Source organism: Peromyscus californicus, unplaced genomic scaffold, assembly GCF_007827085.1.
Source record: "Peromyscus californicus insignis strain IS unplaced genomic scaffold, ASM782708v3 Scaffold_9__1_contigs__length_137607984, whole genome shotgun sequence".
NCBI lineage: Eukaryota > Metazoa > Chordata > Mammalia > Rodentia > Cricetidae > Peromyscus > Peromyscus californicus.
Window position 1 is genome coordinate 34,287,664 of NW_026294617.1, and position 16,757 is coordinate 34,304,420.

Genomic DNA, 16,757 nt, shown 5'->3' on the forward strand with positions numbered 1-16,757 from the left:
CTCCTGGGTAGAGATGGGACCTCCATGCAGAGTTTCCCATGAGCACCATGTGTGGAGATATGGCTGGCGGAAGAAAACATCACAAATGGCCAAGGGAAAGCATTTGCTGCCCCACCCCATCCTGATGGGCCAAGCTCAGGGTGCCCTGTCTCTTTCTCTTTGTTCCCAGTTCTGCCTCCGGTGCTGGTACCAAGACACAGCGAGTACAACCCCCAGCTCAGCCTCCTGGCCAAGTTCCGAAGTGCCTCCCTGCACAGTGAGCCCCTCATGCCGCACAACGCCACCTACCCAGACTCTTTCCAGCAGCCTCTCTGTCCTGCACCACCCTCTTCTCCAGGCCACGGATTCTCGCAGTCTCCATGCCCAACCACTTACCCACACTCCCCAGGAAGTCCTTCTGAGTCAGACAGTCCATTTCAACACTCAGGTCAGTCTGTGGGAAATGGGACCCCGGTGGATGATCATAATGTGGTTGTTGCATCTAGCATGTCTATGGTGCCTTTAGGTTTACAGGGACATCTGTGGGCCTGGGCCATCTAACCCACCACCGTCCAGAAAGACCAGGATCGGGCCCATTTTGGAGTAGAACTGGAGATACATATTTTTGAATCCAGTCCTCTTTCAGAAGCTAAATAGAACTTAGCACCATCCCTGGAAATTTACATCATGTAGGATTATTGTTTGTTTTGAAACATGGTCTGCTTTTAGCATAGGCTAGTCCCAAACCCACCATTCTCCTGCTGCAGCTGCCCCAATGCTGGAGTTATAGGCATATGCTACTTTGCTGAATGTAGACTTAAGACTGACATATTGATGGATGACAGATTAAAAATTTAAATACTAAAAGCAAGGACGGGCTAGACAGCTGAGCAGGTAAAGGTACTGCTACATAAGCCTGCCAACCTGCGTCACATCCCCAGAACTTCTGGACAGGGAGAAAGAGACAAAGGACTCTACAAAGTTGTCCCCTGACCTCCAAACATGTATCATGCAGACACAATAATAACCAACTAACTACATAAATAAATGAGATTTGGCCAGAGAGCAGGCATAAGGGGACCAAGGTTAGGCTTTTGTTTGCTTGCCTCTTTGGACAACCAAAAGGCAGGTGTCTTTTGCTCCAAACGTCATGTGTGTGACCTCAGTGGCATGCAGAACTAGGCCCCAACACCAGCTGGTACATTCTCCTCTGAAGCCAAGACAGCAACAGAAGGGAATGCTCCCCCTGGAGCTTCATGCTGGATTGAAAAGGCGTATGCAAGAGTCGGGGACACCCTCGTGCGTCTCCATGATGTGTGTGCTGTGACGGCTGTGAAGTTGGTCAAAGAAAGAGACATGAAGGAGAGATATATGGGACCCTCTTAAGTGTGAGGCTGATAATATCTGCATAAATACAGCTGGAACCCACAGTTACAATCTGCCTCACTCTTGTTCATAAGTCCTCCTACCTAATGTGTATTTATTAAGTCTCACTAAGTAAACAAATAATAAAGCCTTGCCCTAGGTTGTTAAGAAAGAATTAAGAGATTAACAAAAATTATCTTTACTCTCAAAGACCATATAAGATGTGGTAAGATGAGAAGAGATATCTTCTTTCAAAGTGTCGTTACCTTAACAAGATCCTTACACACCTGTGTTCACATATATCACTTGTATTAAATCACTGCTCTCCTCTGTCTCCAGCAGAGAGCCTCAAATGCCTGCTCATGCATTACTTATTGCATAGAGAATTCCCCTGCATGTGTTTGAAACAGTATTAGGGCCAGTGGTTAAAGGACAGGATAATTATAAGATACATATTTGCCCAACACACACACACACACGTGCTATAAAAGATTGCCTGTACTGACTGCATTCTGCCCGGTTACCCTTTTTTTTTTCTTTTTCCTTTTCTTTTTCTTTTTTTTTTTCTTTTCTTTTCTTTGCCCAGTTACTCTTTGACCTCCTCCCATCCACGGACAGACTCTAGCAGAGCTGAGAAGCCAGCTCTCCTTAAAATACATATATCATATTTATATCATATGTAAATAGGTATCTGTGTGTTTCATAGAGGAGAATGTGAGCCTGTCTATATAGATTTTTTTCTTCAATAGAATTCATTCAGTGCTTTTGATTTGGTTTGTTATCATATCCAAACTATTCATTTTTTTTTAAATCATTATGGTAGAATTACACCTTTTGGCATAGGGATTTGGTTCAGTTCTGTAACAACAGGATACTGTTCTTCTCTGGCAAAGATGAGGTGGCCTGCCACCTAGCTCCTGGCTGTGTTTACTCTGGGACTGGCAACAATTTATATCAGTCTGTCCATGCTGTCTTTTCCCTGGCCCCTCATTATACTACATCTGTAAACACTTGGGGAAAATTAACAAGGACCTCAGCCTTAGACTCTTGGGTACAATAAACTAATGACCTGGGTCCAAGCAGCTTCCGTCAAACATGCGTGTTTGAAGGATTACAGAGGAAGGCGTACTTGGTCCTACAGCCAACTTTCTGGTTTAAAGCGTTCATCTCTGCTTCCTGTTGGAATCATGAGCTTGAGAGCCCAAAGGTGACAGTGATATGGTGCCTTTGTTATGCCCAAAGGCATATTGCAGGGACCCTCAAAAGACCACCATGGAGACCGAATCCTGCATGTAAAAGCAAAGAACCTTTATTTTCAAGTTCCGAGCTTGGTTTCTCTGTCTGTCCAACGCAGTGATGAGAGCAGAGAGCCCTGAGCCCAGGCAGGGTGGGATTTTTATCATAGCAGAGGTTGGAGTGAGGGGATTTCCAGGGTTCAGGACCTTGATTGGCTGACATTTGTTTAGGGGTATCTGTAAAACAAAAACAGGTGTGTGTTAGACTCAGGGACATCTGGCCACCTTATCTAATGGTTGGAATATTTGGGATGTTAGATACTTCCTCATCCCTGGGTAGATCCCTGGATGGTGTCAGCTTATGGCTTTTCCTGGATCTGGGTGTTGCCTGTCAGTAAACCTGTCACAGAAGCTGTTCCTGGGCCCCTAAGCCTGTCATGACAGCTATGTTGTCAAACTGTTTTGGGGCTCCTCCACACCTTCTCTCTTGTTTCCTTTCAGACTTCCGGCCAGTTTGCTACGAGGAACCCCAGCACTGGTGCTCTGTTGCCTATTATGAACTCAACAACCGGGTTGGAGAGACTTTCCAGGCGTCCTCCCGGAGCGTTCTCATTGATGGCTTCACCGACCCTTCCAACAACAGGAATAGGTTCTGTCTCGGGCTACTTTCAAATGTAAACAGAAACTCAACCATAGAAAACACCAGGAGGCACATTGGAAAGGGTGAGAGCCAATGCAGCAAGTCTCCATCCCTGCTTCTGAGCTCCAGTGCTGGGTTAGAAATCAGCGTTGGCCCTGTAGCCCGGGAAGATCCCCAGGCACGGTGTCACCACGGGAGAGGGACATGTTCTCTCTAAAATCAGTAGACCATCTTCAGGGTGGCATGGGAGAGTGCTGTGAGCACAAGACATAGTAAAGGGCCAGATGTGCTGACACAGGCCTGTAATGCCAGCACTGGCTCCCCAGGGGAAGCAGTAGGCCGGGGTTAATCCCTACTGAAATATAAAATGCTCCCTTCATTAGGCTGTGGCTGAGTGAACGGTATGTTTGAAAGGCCCTCGGCCCCACCAAGTGACTCCTATGCAGGCTCAACCTTGAGAACAGATCTGTCCTGAGGTGATCTTGACACAGACATAGGCTTCAAAGCCTGCTACTATATTGGCCTCCATGACGGGCCACATGAAATCCCATGAGTTCATGACTCCTTCTGGAGACGCTGCGGTCTCTAGCCAGAGGCCAGCCTGCTCCTGGCTGAGGATTCTGTCCTCACGTGACATTCAGAGCAGGCTCACGTGTTCAACCTTGGGCTCGGCTTCTTCCTTGAGGGACTCACCTTCCCATTCTCTCCTCTGCTGACTTGTGCTGGGTTTGCAGATAAGGCTTTTACGTGGATGAGAACCACCCCCTAAATACAAACAGAGCAGGCTCAGATGACAAAAATCTTAGCTATCATATGCAATAGGTTCCGGAAGGATTATACGCTTGAAGGTCATTTAGTTAGAATACCCACTAAGCCTGCAGTAGCCAGTCCCCCCCCCACACACACACACCTGGCTGTGACCACCAGCTTTCAGGTCTGTGGGGTCAAGGTGCAAGTGGACCTCTGTACCCCGCTTCTGCGGTGGCAGATAGCACACACTGAAGAGGAACTGTCAACAGGCGGAGATGGGTAGTGTATCCCACTGCTCTATTGCACAGGGGACACACGGGGAAGTGCCACATACAAGGCAGAGCCTAAGATGACACGGAAGCTCAGAGCCCCCTGCTGGCTCTCCACTGCCCTGTGAAGTAAATCCTCACCCATTGCCACAGCCCCACTTCCCCCGGGAGCTTGCACTTGACTTTCCCCTGGCCTCCATTGCCTTCTCTTCTGCAGAGCTTTTAAAGGTTGGCTAATTGTCAAGAGTGTCTGGAGCTCTGGACAGGGCTGCACAGACTGCTTTGAGCTCAACTGTACACCGGAATGTCCCCTCGCTGTCGGCCACACCCACCCCCGTTGCGCACAGGCGTGGCCAAGGGAGGCAGCACTAGCTTTGCTCGGTGGAAGTCCAGGGGCAGGCTCTGTTTCAGCGGGTCAGAGCCATCCCTTCCACTTCCTCAGGGTCACCAGTGCCTGCGTTGTGGGTGTCAGGCGAGGGACGGGCGTTGCGGGGTGAGGATGGGTGCTGGTGGTAGTGGTGCTGCTCCTGGTGGTGGTGGTGGTGTTGTTGGATTTTGTTTGAGTCTGGCCTATTTCTAATCATCTCCAGTTCCCCCCATTTTATAATCTCATGCTTCTTTATAGCTGAATAAAATTCCATTGTACGTGTGTACCGCACTCTATTTATCGAGGATGTCCCTTTTGAAATGTAACTCCAGGAATGTTAGATAAATTGAGATAAGCTGCATGTTGCTTGTATTTTTACGTGATTGTGTGGAAGTGTGGTCGGAATGTTCCTGTTCTCAGGAGCACGTGGTGTGGTTTATAGGGTTGAGTGACATGCCTCTGAGCTGAAGTACATCTCTGAAGCCTCTGCTCACAGAAATATTTAGTTTTGAGTCAGGGTCTCACTGTGCAGCCCTGGCTGGCCTGAACACTATGTAGGCCAGGCTGGTCTCAAACTCACCTGCCTCTGCTTCCCGGCTGCTGGGATTGAAGGGGTGTGCCGCCACACTGGGCTTCGAAGACATAGACTTATAACTGTTAGTAGGATTCAAGTTCTGGAGTAGGTTTAGTGTGTGGATTTCAGTAGCATTTGCATGATGTTAGCTGGGCTTCCTGTTATAGCCTTTTGTTTATATGTGGGTGTGAAGGACTTTGTGGGGTTGTGTTTTGCATGATGTGTTGTTTCTTTTGTGTCTAGGATCACGGACACTTTTTTGAAGTAAGTGAGAACAAGAGTGGTGGGAGCAGTAATCAGTGAGAGACGACGGACTCATCTTTGAGAACGTCCGTTTATGTGGGTTGGGCTTCAACTTCTTTTTCTTGGGGCTGGAGAGATGGCTCAGTGGATAGCAGCATTCACTGATCTTCTAGAGGACCTAAGTTCAATTCCCAGCACCCACGTGGCAGCTCACACTTGTCTGTAACTCCAGTTCCAGGGCCTCTGACACCCTCACACAGACATACATGCAGGCAAAACACCAATGAACATCAAATAAAAGTAAATTAAAAAGTGTTTTTCTTTATTTTATGTGTATGGGTGTTTTGCCTGTATGTATGTATGTATGTATGTATGTATGTATGTATGTATGTATACCATGTGTGTGCAGTGCCCATAGAGGCCAGAAGAGGGCGTCAGATTCTCCAGAACCAGTTCATTGCAGATGGTTGTGAGCTGTCTCTGCAGCCCTCAGAGTTGAACTTTCTAACGGATTTGCAGGAAAAGTCAAAGGAAACAAGTGGGTGTTTGGGGCCCACACTTTCTCTTCTATGACCAGTGATGATGTAAGAGTTCACCTGACTGCAGGGGGTGCTAGGAGTCACTGGGAAGGGAGCAGAGTGGAAAGAGTGTGGTTTCTGTGTCCACAGGCGTGCATCTGTACTACGTCGGGGGCGAGGTGTACGCCGAGTGTGTGAGCGACAGCAGCATCTTTGTTCAGAGCCGGAACTGCAACTATCAGCACGGCTTTCACCCCGCCACGGTCTGCAAGATCCCCAGCGGCTGCAGCCTCAAGGTCTTCAACAACCAGCTCTTCGCCCAGCTGCTCGCCCAGTCCGTGCACCACGGCTTCGAAGTTGTATACGAGCTAACGAAGATGTGCACGATTCGGATGAGTTTTGTGAAGGTAAGGATGCCGGCCTTGGGATTATAAAGTGGAAAGTGGGAAGAAAGCTCAAAATGGTCTTGGCCAGACGTGGCATTTGCTCAGCCAGCTTAGGTGGATAACAACTTTGTTTTTTCTTCTAAAAAAATTTATTGATTCTTGCCCTCTTTTTTTTTTTTTTTTTTTTAAATTATCTAGTCCAACTTCTGCTGCCCGTATATTCCTGGGTATGGAACCACCCAAAGGAAATAGTGTGGTTGAGGTCAACCCACCAGGGGCCTCAGCCTTAAAGATAACTGACTCTCCATAAAAGCCATCAAGTGTCTTCAGTTATGAGTGAGGGATTCATGAACCTTCCTGCTCCATACTAGAATATTGACACACATGCTCCGTCTCTGTCTCTGTTTTTCTCTGTCTCTCATCTCTCATCTTTCTCTCTTATATTAATATAATATAATAATATAATATTTTATATATATATATATATATATATATATATATATATATATATATATATATATATATATATATATTGCAGTTCTGTATCACGCCCCAAATACCCACTTGTTTTCTTGGACTTTTCTTACAAATCCATTAAAAAATTCAACTCTGAGGGCTGCAGAGACAGCTCACAACCATCTGCAATGAACTGGTTCCAGAGAATCTGACGCCCTCTTCTGGCCTCTATGGGCACTGTACACACATGGTATGTATACATACATACATACATACAGGCAAAACAAAATATTCCAGGGTAGTTCTGACTGCCCTGGAACTCACTTTATAGACCAGGTTAGCTAGAAACTCAGAGACCCACCCTCCTCTGCATTCTACAGCCAGCAATAACGACCCTTTCGGGGAAATGTTATTAACAGTTCATAGGAAGGTGGAAGTATACTGACTTATTTAACAATTATCTGAAAAATTTGCACTTTAGGAAGAAACCTCAACTTAAGTAGCAGTGTGACGGTTTGGATGTGAAGATCCAAGGATGATAATGATGGGCAGGATTGAATGCTGCCGAGATTTTCCCATCCCTCCTTGCGGGGCACTGCCATCACCCAGTCAACGAGGAAGGTCTTCCTCTCAGCTGGGAAAGCTGCCAGGCAGATGGAGGGGATAATTTTATAGATAAATTACAAAGAGAACTGTCTCTACTCTAAGACAGCAGCGCTCGGTGTCAGTACGAACCAAGTGGGATAGAAACATTAAGGCAGCATGAATAATTCAGGAAATCCTTCAGATATTTAAAAACCTAGACTTGTTCACCAGACTCTGTGGTGTACATAGTAGTTTTCACAGTGGCACATACCCCATCTAAGGAAGAAGCTCGGCTGCCTTTTTAATTTTTTTTTATTTTATGTGTCTGGGTGTTTTACTTGCATGAACGTCTGTGTACCACATGCATGCAGTGCCCAAAAAGGCCAGAAGAGGGCCTCAGACCCGCCCCCCTGAACTGGAGTTATAGGTGGTTGTGAGCTGTCTTGTGGGCACTGGGAATTGAACCCAGGTCCTCAGCAAGAGCAGCCAGTGCTCTTAACCACTAAGTCATCTCTCCAGGCCCCATTTGCCTTTTAAAAGCAGTCCTGGGGATGGAACCCAGGGCTACTCTACTGAGCTACAGTCCCAGCCTTAAAATGAGTTTTATTATCCATTTAAAGTTAGTTACTGATAGCCAGGTGGTGGTGGTGCATGCCTTTAGTCCCAGCACTTGGACTGTGAGTTTGAGGCCAGCTTGGCCTAGAAAGCGAATTCCAGAACAGCCAGAGCTGTTATACGGAGAAAGCTTGTCTTGAAAACCCAAAGGGGGAAAAAAAAGTCTTTTTAAAGGAACCTCTTATGAGGACAAACCAGCTTTATTCACCAAAGCAGGAAAGAAACCCCTGGAAAATTTCCAGTACACTGTCACTTTGGAGCCAGCAGGGGGCATTAACTCACCATTAGTGAACTAGCCCTTGAATGGGACAGTTATTTTTCCCTGTTTTTTAATGAGGATGAGCTGTGGGTACCTCATAGTTAATCACCGTAATACAAGCATAGAAATGTGATCATTTCCCAACATCGACTAAACGTTTCTTAGGTACGCAACAAATTTATAGAGCTGCAAAATTTAATTCATAGGAAACACACTGCTACTGCTGTTATGGGCACCCCACCCCCGGCCCCGAACCCCCTTCCTCCTCCCTCCTCCCTGCAATGATGAGGGAAAAAAACCCAGGCTAGGCAATCACTTTAGCACTGAGATTCATCACTAGCCCTGCAAGGACTTAAACGAAATAAAAACTGTCAATGATTAGTTTAAAATTTTACAGGTGACTAGACACAGGGGGCGATCATTGTAGGTGAAGGAGCAGACCGTCTTTAAAGTTTTTTTTTTTTTTTCAGCTCTGATTTTACTGGCCATCGCTCTCCTTTAGGCAGCCAGTCAACAACTATTCATTGAGCAGCTGCCAGTGGTGGGCCAGGTGCTGCCCCGGGCCTTGGGGTGATGCATTGTTGCTTATTCACAGGCCTCTGCCTTGTGGGACCAGTGTACTGGTAGAGAAAGACAGGCAGCAAGCACCAAGTGAGTGGAATGAATCAGATAAAGGGAGATAGAGAGGTTACAGGCTGGGAGGCATCCCGGAAGCAGTGTGTGCCAGCAGAGGCCAGAAGGTCCTGCAAGGAAAGCCATAGAGGCCTAGGGAAAAGCAAGTTCAGAAGCCCATGGTCACTACGAGCCTGGATAGGGGCGGGAAGCAGGGCTGGGTGACTGCAGCCGTGCGCAGGAGAGAGGTGAGGGGGTGCAGATGAGATGGGAGCATTTCCTGCCGGCTGGGCTGAGCAGAGTTTAGCCCTTTGTGGTACTTTGAGTCTTTGGACAGAGGGCTTCATGGTCTGACTTGTCATTTTGTCTGTTTGGGCACACAGTCATCCTGTGGAACCCAAGCTGGCCTTGGACTCTGCAGCTTCCCAATTCATTCCCTCCCCTGCTGGGGTTGCAGGCATGAATCACGGCACCCAGCCGTTCTGTCTTTAAAGGGCCATGGTGACTGCTAGGTGGAGAAAAGGCGTGCCACAGTGAGGTGGGGAGGAAGGGCTGCTAAGAGGCCATTGTGGGGCCCTGGAGAGATTGACCAGGGATCAGAGCACTGGCTGCTCTTGTAGAGGACCTGGGTTCAATTCCCAGCACCCACATGGCAGGTTACAGCCCTTTGCAGCTCCAGTTCCAGGGGATCTGACGCCCTCTTCTGGCTTCCAGAGGCATTGCACACACATAGTGCATAGCTACCTCCAGATACATACAATAAAACAAGAGAAGTTTAAAAAGTATTTTAAAGAGGCTATTGCAGAACCCAGGTGGGAGTTGAGGGTCACTTCTTCTACCAGAAGAGCATCAGCAGAGTTGTGGGAAGTGGGGGACTCCCACTCAGAAGGCAAGTTTGATGTGGAGGTGAGGGAAGAGAGGCGGTGAGTTGCCTTCCGCCAGGATGGAGAAGACGCAGGTGAGCAAGGTGTGCAAATAAGCCTGAGTGTTAGTGTCAGTTACCACAACTGTTGATGTCAGCCCGTCACATTCACAAGAAGATGCTGAGGTGACAGACAGACTGCAGAGTCTGGAGGGAGCAGTCAGAGCTGGAGTTGTAAATTGGGAACGTCCTTATTTGCATGGTATCTAACTCCATGTGTTTGGATGGAACCACAGGTTTGAATTTAAACACAGAGGACTGGGATTCCAGAACTGAGCCCCAGACTCAATATTAGAGTGAAGGAAGAGAGAAGTAGCCACCAAACAAGCCTGAGAAAGGCCAGGCAGTATAAAGGCCCGTGGATGTGCCAGTGGACATGCTACACATTTAGAAAGACAGATAATTAATCTATTGCTGTGAAAATGCATGCAGGTTGTGGGAGGCCAGCTCCCACCTTTTGAAGGGTTCTTATGGGAGAGAGGGATAAGAAACTATCAGATAGAGAGACCTAGCCAACGAGAAGAAAGACAGAAACACAGGATAGCTTCAGGAGGGCCTGGGTCACTACCCAACGGCCTCTTCATTTATTCAAAAGGGCTTTTTATAACAATACTAAGGGGCAGGGCAAAAGACTTCCCCATTACAAGATCAAAGCACGCCACACAGCCACGTTGTAGACCCTTCCAAACACCTGGTAACCATGCCCATGGTCAAATCATCCCTTTATGCAGCCCTGCTGGGTAAATCAAGCTCAGATTCTCGGACCCTGAGTAAGTGCTCACTAGGAAACCTCTGTGGGTCTCCACAGCAGGTATGGTTGAAATTTTATGTCTCTGATAGTTTCATTTTTTTCCCCCACAAAAATCGTGGGTGGTAGAGGAGTTGGATGCAGGCATGTCTAACCCACAGCCTCTTGGCTGTATGCAGGCTGGGGATAGCTTTGAGTATGAGCTACTTAAAATATTATAAGATTTCACTGAGAACTTCCGTGGTTCAAATGTGCAGTTCTCAAGTGTAAACTTTGCTGGTGACAAGGTCATGTTGAAAGTCAAAGGGTTTCTGGGAAAATCAGAAATGGAAGAATCAGAAAGGAAGGAGATGTAGGGAAGAGGCAACTGCCGGGTGGTCCCACAAGTCCACAGAGGGTGGTGATCATGAGTGACCAGGCTGTGTGGTTAAGCTGAATACTGATAAGAAAAAGGCATGGTCTTTTTGCCTGCGTGCATATCTGTTCTCCGAGCCTCGGGGCCCTCTGAGCCAGAAGAGGGCGCTCGATCCCCTGGAACTGGAGTTATGAGTGGTTGTGAACTGCTTTGTGGGTACTGGGAACCAAGTCCTGGTTCTCTGCAAGAGAATCCAGTACTCTTAACCACTGGAACCTCTCTCTAGCGCCTGTGCTTAAGTTTTTAAACAACTCTGGAGAATTATGGTTGTCAATAACAAAAATAATCTGAAATCCCTCAATACTTAAATAACTTTCTATTGATGAATAGCAGAGATAAATATGAACACCTACCATCTATATATCCATAATCTCTCTCTCTCTCTCTCTCTCTCTCTCTCTCTCTCTCTCTCTCTCTCTCTCTCTATCTATCTATCTATCTATCTATCTTCTATCTGTCATTTTCGTAACTGTCTCTCCTATTAATGGAGATAAATGGGAAGTTTCTGAGTGAGCCTGGGATAGAAGAGAAATAAGGTCTAAGCTCTGACATTCCATTCCCCAAATCAAGAGTTACTGATCTTTGCAACTTTCAGATTCAATCTCTGATCTTCAGTGAATAGCAGTTTTGTGCAGACCCAGGCTTCCACGTGAAGAGTGGAATATGATGTTAAGTTCCTTTCCTTGTAAAGGGGAGATGGCTTGACAGCCTCTCCCATGTGATGTGTAGATCCCAGACTACCACTAAATAGGTGTCTAGCTGTAAGTGAGCTAACAGAGAACACCTTGACTGACCTGGGCCCCTCTGAGGTATCTGCTCCATGGAGGCATCCACTTCTCACAGGAAGCCTGTGGGCCCTGCATCCCCTGCGCTCTGCCTGGTGGCCTCTGGCAAAGGGGCACAATTCAGTCTGGGCTCTTTTCTTGCTTTTCAGGGTTGGGGAGCCGAGTATCATCGCCAGGATGTGACAAGCACCCCCTGCTGGATTGAGATTCATCTTCATGGACCACTGCAGTGGTTGGACAAGGTTCTAACTCAGATGGGCTCCCCACATAACCCCATTTCCTCAGTGTCTTAACAGTCATGTCGTCAGCTACGCTTCCACAGAATAGACGCAGGCAGTGGCTTCTATCATGACCACCTGCAGCTAGTGGAAGTTTTTGGATGCAGATGTAAACACATATAATGTATATTATTCACATTTTTATCACCATTTGTTTCGTGCTACCTAGTTAACCTGGGGCTAGTACTGTGTAGTTGAAGAGTGTTTTCCAGGCCAGTGCTAGAGTTAGAGGGGAAACAGTATGTGAAGGGCATTGGCAGAATCGGAGGCCACTTCCGCTTGTCACTGTGCAGAATGTTGTGCCCCCTAATGAAAACACAAAGCTGCTTACATTAAGAAAAAGAAAAAAAGAAAAGACCCAGGGTTTAGGAGCACTAGAGTAAAACCCAATCAAATCCACATAGTTTAAAAGATCTCACGTTCAATGTGAATGGCAAGAAAGAAAATCAAACCTGCTCAGTGATCTGTTAGGTAAACCTCAGAAACGTCATCCCTGAAGTCGGAATTTGCACAGCTGGGCACTGTGCTGACGTCAACGGTACATTTGAGCAGATTGAAACTGTGATTGGAAAGGGAGAAACTGGGAAGCTTAGAGTCATGTTGCCACTGCTTAACAGTCAAAGAGGCGAAGAAGGAGACGCAGCCCGAGATGAGCTACAGTCCTAAGTGACAGGACTAGTCCAGAATTCAGTCCCAGGAGCACAGGGGGCTCCCCCTCCCACTCTGGAAGTCAGGTTCCAGCCTTCCAGTTCGCCCTGTCAGGTGACCTTGTGGTTGGCTGTGTCTGCCTGTGTACACTGTGTGCAAGCCCTTTGCAGAGACGAACCTGTCTACTAAAGGTTGGGAGGAGCATCATGTGGCAACCTGCACTTTCCAACATGCTCATATGGAAGCCTCCAAGGCAGGGCACCCCTTCACCACATCTTTCCTCTTGGTGACAAATATCAATTAGTTATAATGATTAAAACAACAGCAAAGCCCTGGGGGCAATCTAGAGGCATCTTTGGATCATATTTATGTATTACTTAGCCTGGTACCTGTGTTGATTAAGTTATTAGCTGGTTACATCTGGCAGCCTCTTCTAAAGCTATGAAATACTTGGACATAACTTCCCAAGTGAAGTGTGAAAGTTTCATGTGCCCTACATTTTTGAGGAAACAGTGGTAGTGAATAATAATCATCTTTAGAAATATCTTATGTATATACATGCATATGTTAGTGTGCATGTGTTATTAGAGCCTGTCATTTCCTTCTTTGGATGATAAAGGGAAATTTCCTCCAGATTCCATGGTACGTGCCTCTCAATGATCACCACATTGCTTATAAGTTTACTTCATGCCCTTTGGGAAGCACATTCTTTAAGATGGCATTTGTGCTTGTAAAGGATGGAGCTCCCATAAGCCGAGTTTCCTTCGTTTAATCCAATCTACCTAGCATCAAGACACATGCATTTGTTGTTCCCCATTCAATTGTATTTAAGATAGATATGATGTGACAAGTCACACTCACAATGCCTACTGTAGCTATAAAACCTATCATGTATCTATCATGAATATACATGATACACATATCAAAAGATACTCGTTTATGTCTCGCACTAAAGCCTGGGAGCCCACTTAAGAGTGTAGAAAAGCCCAAGCTTGTTGACTCATTAAGCCTGTCCTGCAGATTTGTGTGTACTAGGGACATTGTCAGGTGCTGCGGAATCAAATGTACATTAGAGGTAGTCCCCACCTCCATGGAGCTGCGAATCTAACAGTAAGTCATTGCAGACACTAGGTCTCAGAACTTCTAAAACCCACACATGTGAATTTTCTTTCGCTTGAAAAAAAATGTAACCAAGTTCTCAATTTTTACTATATTGAAATTTTATGTCTCTTCGGAACAATTAGGTAATTTATCTTTGTGCAAGTGCCACCTTTATTCCTAGCCATCCCACCTCCTTGCATCCCCATATCTCTGGTAATTCTCCCAGCTTCTTCCTTGGAAAAATCATTCGAACGGCAGATCTCCTCTGAGTACCCATTCAAGGACACAAAGTATCCAGATTTGTCCCAGATTTCTAACAGTCCTTTTGATCTCTTCACAAAGGGTCAAACATCCTCTGGCAATATGTAACTTTATCGAATTGTTCAGAGGTAGAAGCTTCCAGATGTGGTGGTGCCCACCTTTAATCTCAGCACTGAGGAGGCAGAGGCAGGTGGATCTCTGTGAAGTTAAGGCCAGCCTGGTCTACAGAGTGAGTTCCCGAACAGTCAAGGCTACACAGAGAGACTCTGTTTCAAGACCAAAGTAGAAGCTTAGAAACAAAACTAAAAAACAAAATAAGCTACTTGGATTTCCTTGCAACATTAAGAAAGCAGACAAAATATCAAAGTGTGCCTGATTTCTCTGAGAAAGGAATCCTGACATAGGTTCATATGTATCAGAGAATTTAGCATTAAAGAGATGTTAGCCCTCTGCTCCTGTAACACAGTTTCATTTTAATCAGTTTTTTCCTTTGGCTGCTAAAAGGTCTAAAAGAATCATAATGTAATACTTGACTTTAGACTCCTTTGACCATTTGGCATGCATTCCATGAAACAGACAAGCAAAAATATGCTGTGTAGTGTTGTTTCACAGGATGAAGAGGAAAGTGGGCAGGCCAAGTCTTTACATACTGCAAGCGTGGCTCTGGTTGCCCCAGGCAGGGTCATGTGATAGAGAACTGCACCGGTTTGGCCTGCCCACATGGTGCTGGATGTTTATCACCATGTTCAAGTTGGTATTTGAGGGAGTCTTAAGGAAAATAAGACATGTTAGTTTGTTTCAGCTAGTTGCTAATGTTAACAGCTGCTTCAGAACTAAGAAGCCCCCACCTTTTAGCATACACATTTGAGTGTTCTGTTGTATAGTCAGCGAAAGTGGCAAGCTCCCTAGCATTTAGAATCCTCTTTTCATTATCCCCCATAATGACAACAGAAAGAACAATAGCAAAAGCATTTTGTAAACATTGGCTGCTGGATGTCAAGCTCCTGCTTAACTCTGAATGTGTTCCAGATATTCCGTGTATATTTAATAAAGCAAAATATACCATGCATTCCACATTGTCTTACCTACTAGGATTCAACAGCTGAACTATACAAGGGTAGGTAACCCTCACATATGTTAAAGATAAGTTCAAATGAATATTAAACAGACCACCAAGAGACGCCTTTGATCCAGCAGCCTAGCTTTGTGTCCTGAAATGCCATACACCATCATCTGGTGGTTTATGATAGAAAATGCTGTAGAGACACCTTTGGGCTCATTTTTCTTTCAAGCTTTAGGTAACAATTCTACGGGTGTAATCTATGTCTCCTTAAGATGCTTAATCATAAGCTGTCCTACTTGAAAAATAGGATTTTTAAGAATTCTTCATGCTGTAAAAAAAGTGCCACATTGGTGGCACTTTTTAACATCTTGGAAAAATCAGCATTATTTTTAAGGATACTTTGCAGAAATTTTAGAGGTGGTTGACAACTTCTCCCCAGCTTACTGCCAGGCCACAACTAAATAAACCCTTTGTATGGTGAAGTATTCGAAGTAAAAAATGAATTTAACCCACATCATCAGTTGAGCATCCTACCTGAGCAACCCAGCACCATGCATGTTAGGCAAGGAACACGTATATATTAAGAGCATTAACAGGTGATGCTTAAAACATCTGGATATATAAGGAAAACTTTCACTAAAAATCATGTATTTTTCATATGCCATGAAATATACCTAATTAATTAAAATGCTTTCAAAGAGAAGCTTGTGACATTGCAACTGACTATGAAGAGCTTGCAAGATGCTTGTTTCCCCTAGCCCAAGTTGTCCCACTGATTCTAAGCTTTACAACTGCGAGCTGGTTGGGGTTCAGAAAGCCTTGGTAAGGGGCAGAGGCTACACAGTGTACACTCAGTACTGTCTGTTTTAGAATACTGGGGAATGCCTTTTAGACTGAGTAATCCACACTTTTACAGTTAAAAGTATTTTTGCTCGTGGTTTAGTGGTTTGGTATACAAGCTAATGTTCTCTCAGAGAACCACCAAGCATTTCTAGGCAGGTTGCACCTGATATGTTGAGCCCTCCCTCCTTGTTGCTGTTAAAAAAAAAAAGTACCACAAGACAGTATGATTTCAGAGTTCTGAAAGCCACAAGTCTGAAATCAGTCTCTCTGTGCCAATGTCAAGGTGCTGGCAGGGCTGATTCTGGAAGCACTAGAGGAAAACACATTTTCTTTTTCTAGATCATGGGGACTGGGTACATTTCCCTTTTCTTGAGGCCTCCGGCATCCTGCTCCCATCCATCATCACATCTACTTCTTGCGGGGTAAGAGCTTACTATGTAGTCTTCACTGTTGGAGTTCACTAATTTTAAAATTTGTCATCCAGTGAAAAATAACAACTAAGTGTACCAGTTACTCATTAACATAAATATTGACTAGACCACCCTGAACGCTTTGGCCTTCAATCCTAAGCCTTCAGTAACTGCTTACCATTGACAGATCCACAGGGTGGTTTCATACATCTAAGCAAGGCTTAGCTGGCCTAGGCTGGATAGAGATAGAGCTTATGTCTGTCTCACTGACATATGTCAGGCTATCAGATGGTACAACAGAGATCAGACCTTTGATTTATCTCAGATTTATTGTGCAGTCTAGGGCTTGTTATCATGGAACTGGGTAGGAGTCTAAAAATATAAATGCAAATATTCAAAACCTTCAGAAGTTGTCTAGAGGCTAGCATGT

The 16,757-nt window shown here is 45.5% G+C and overlaps 1 protein-coding gene across 2 annotated transcripts in view; it reads left to right on the top strand.

Annotated features, from left to right (window-relative positions):
• Smad9 (SMAD family member 9) overlaps positions 1 to 15,080 on the top strand; it is a 46,855-nt gene extending 31,775 nt beyond the window's left edge. For both annotated transcript variants that reach the window (XM_052730686.1, XM_052730687.1), the window contains exons 3-6: positions 170 to 427; positions 3,081 to 3,302; positions 6,091 to 6,347; positions 11,873 to 15,080. In XM_052730686.1, coding sequence (XP_052586646.1) covers positions 170 to 427; positions 3,081 to 3,302; positions 6,091 to 6,347; positions 11,873 to 12,016 — 881 coding nt within the window. In that variant the 3' untranslated portion in view covers positions 12,017 to 15,080. The remainder of the gene's footprint in view (positions 1 to 169; positions 428 to 3,080; positions 3,303 to 6,090; positions 6,348 to 11,872) is intronic.
• Positions 15,081 to 16,757: the final 1,677 nt, after the last annotated feature.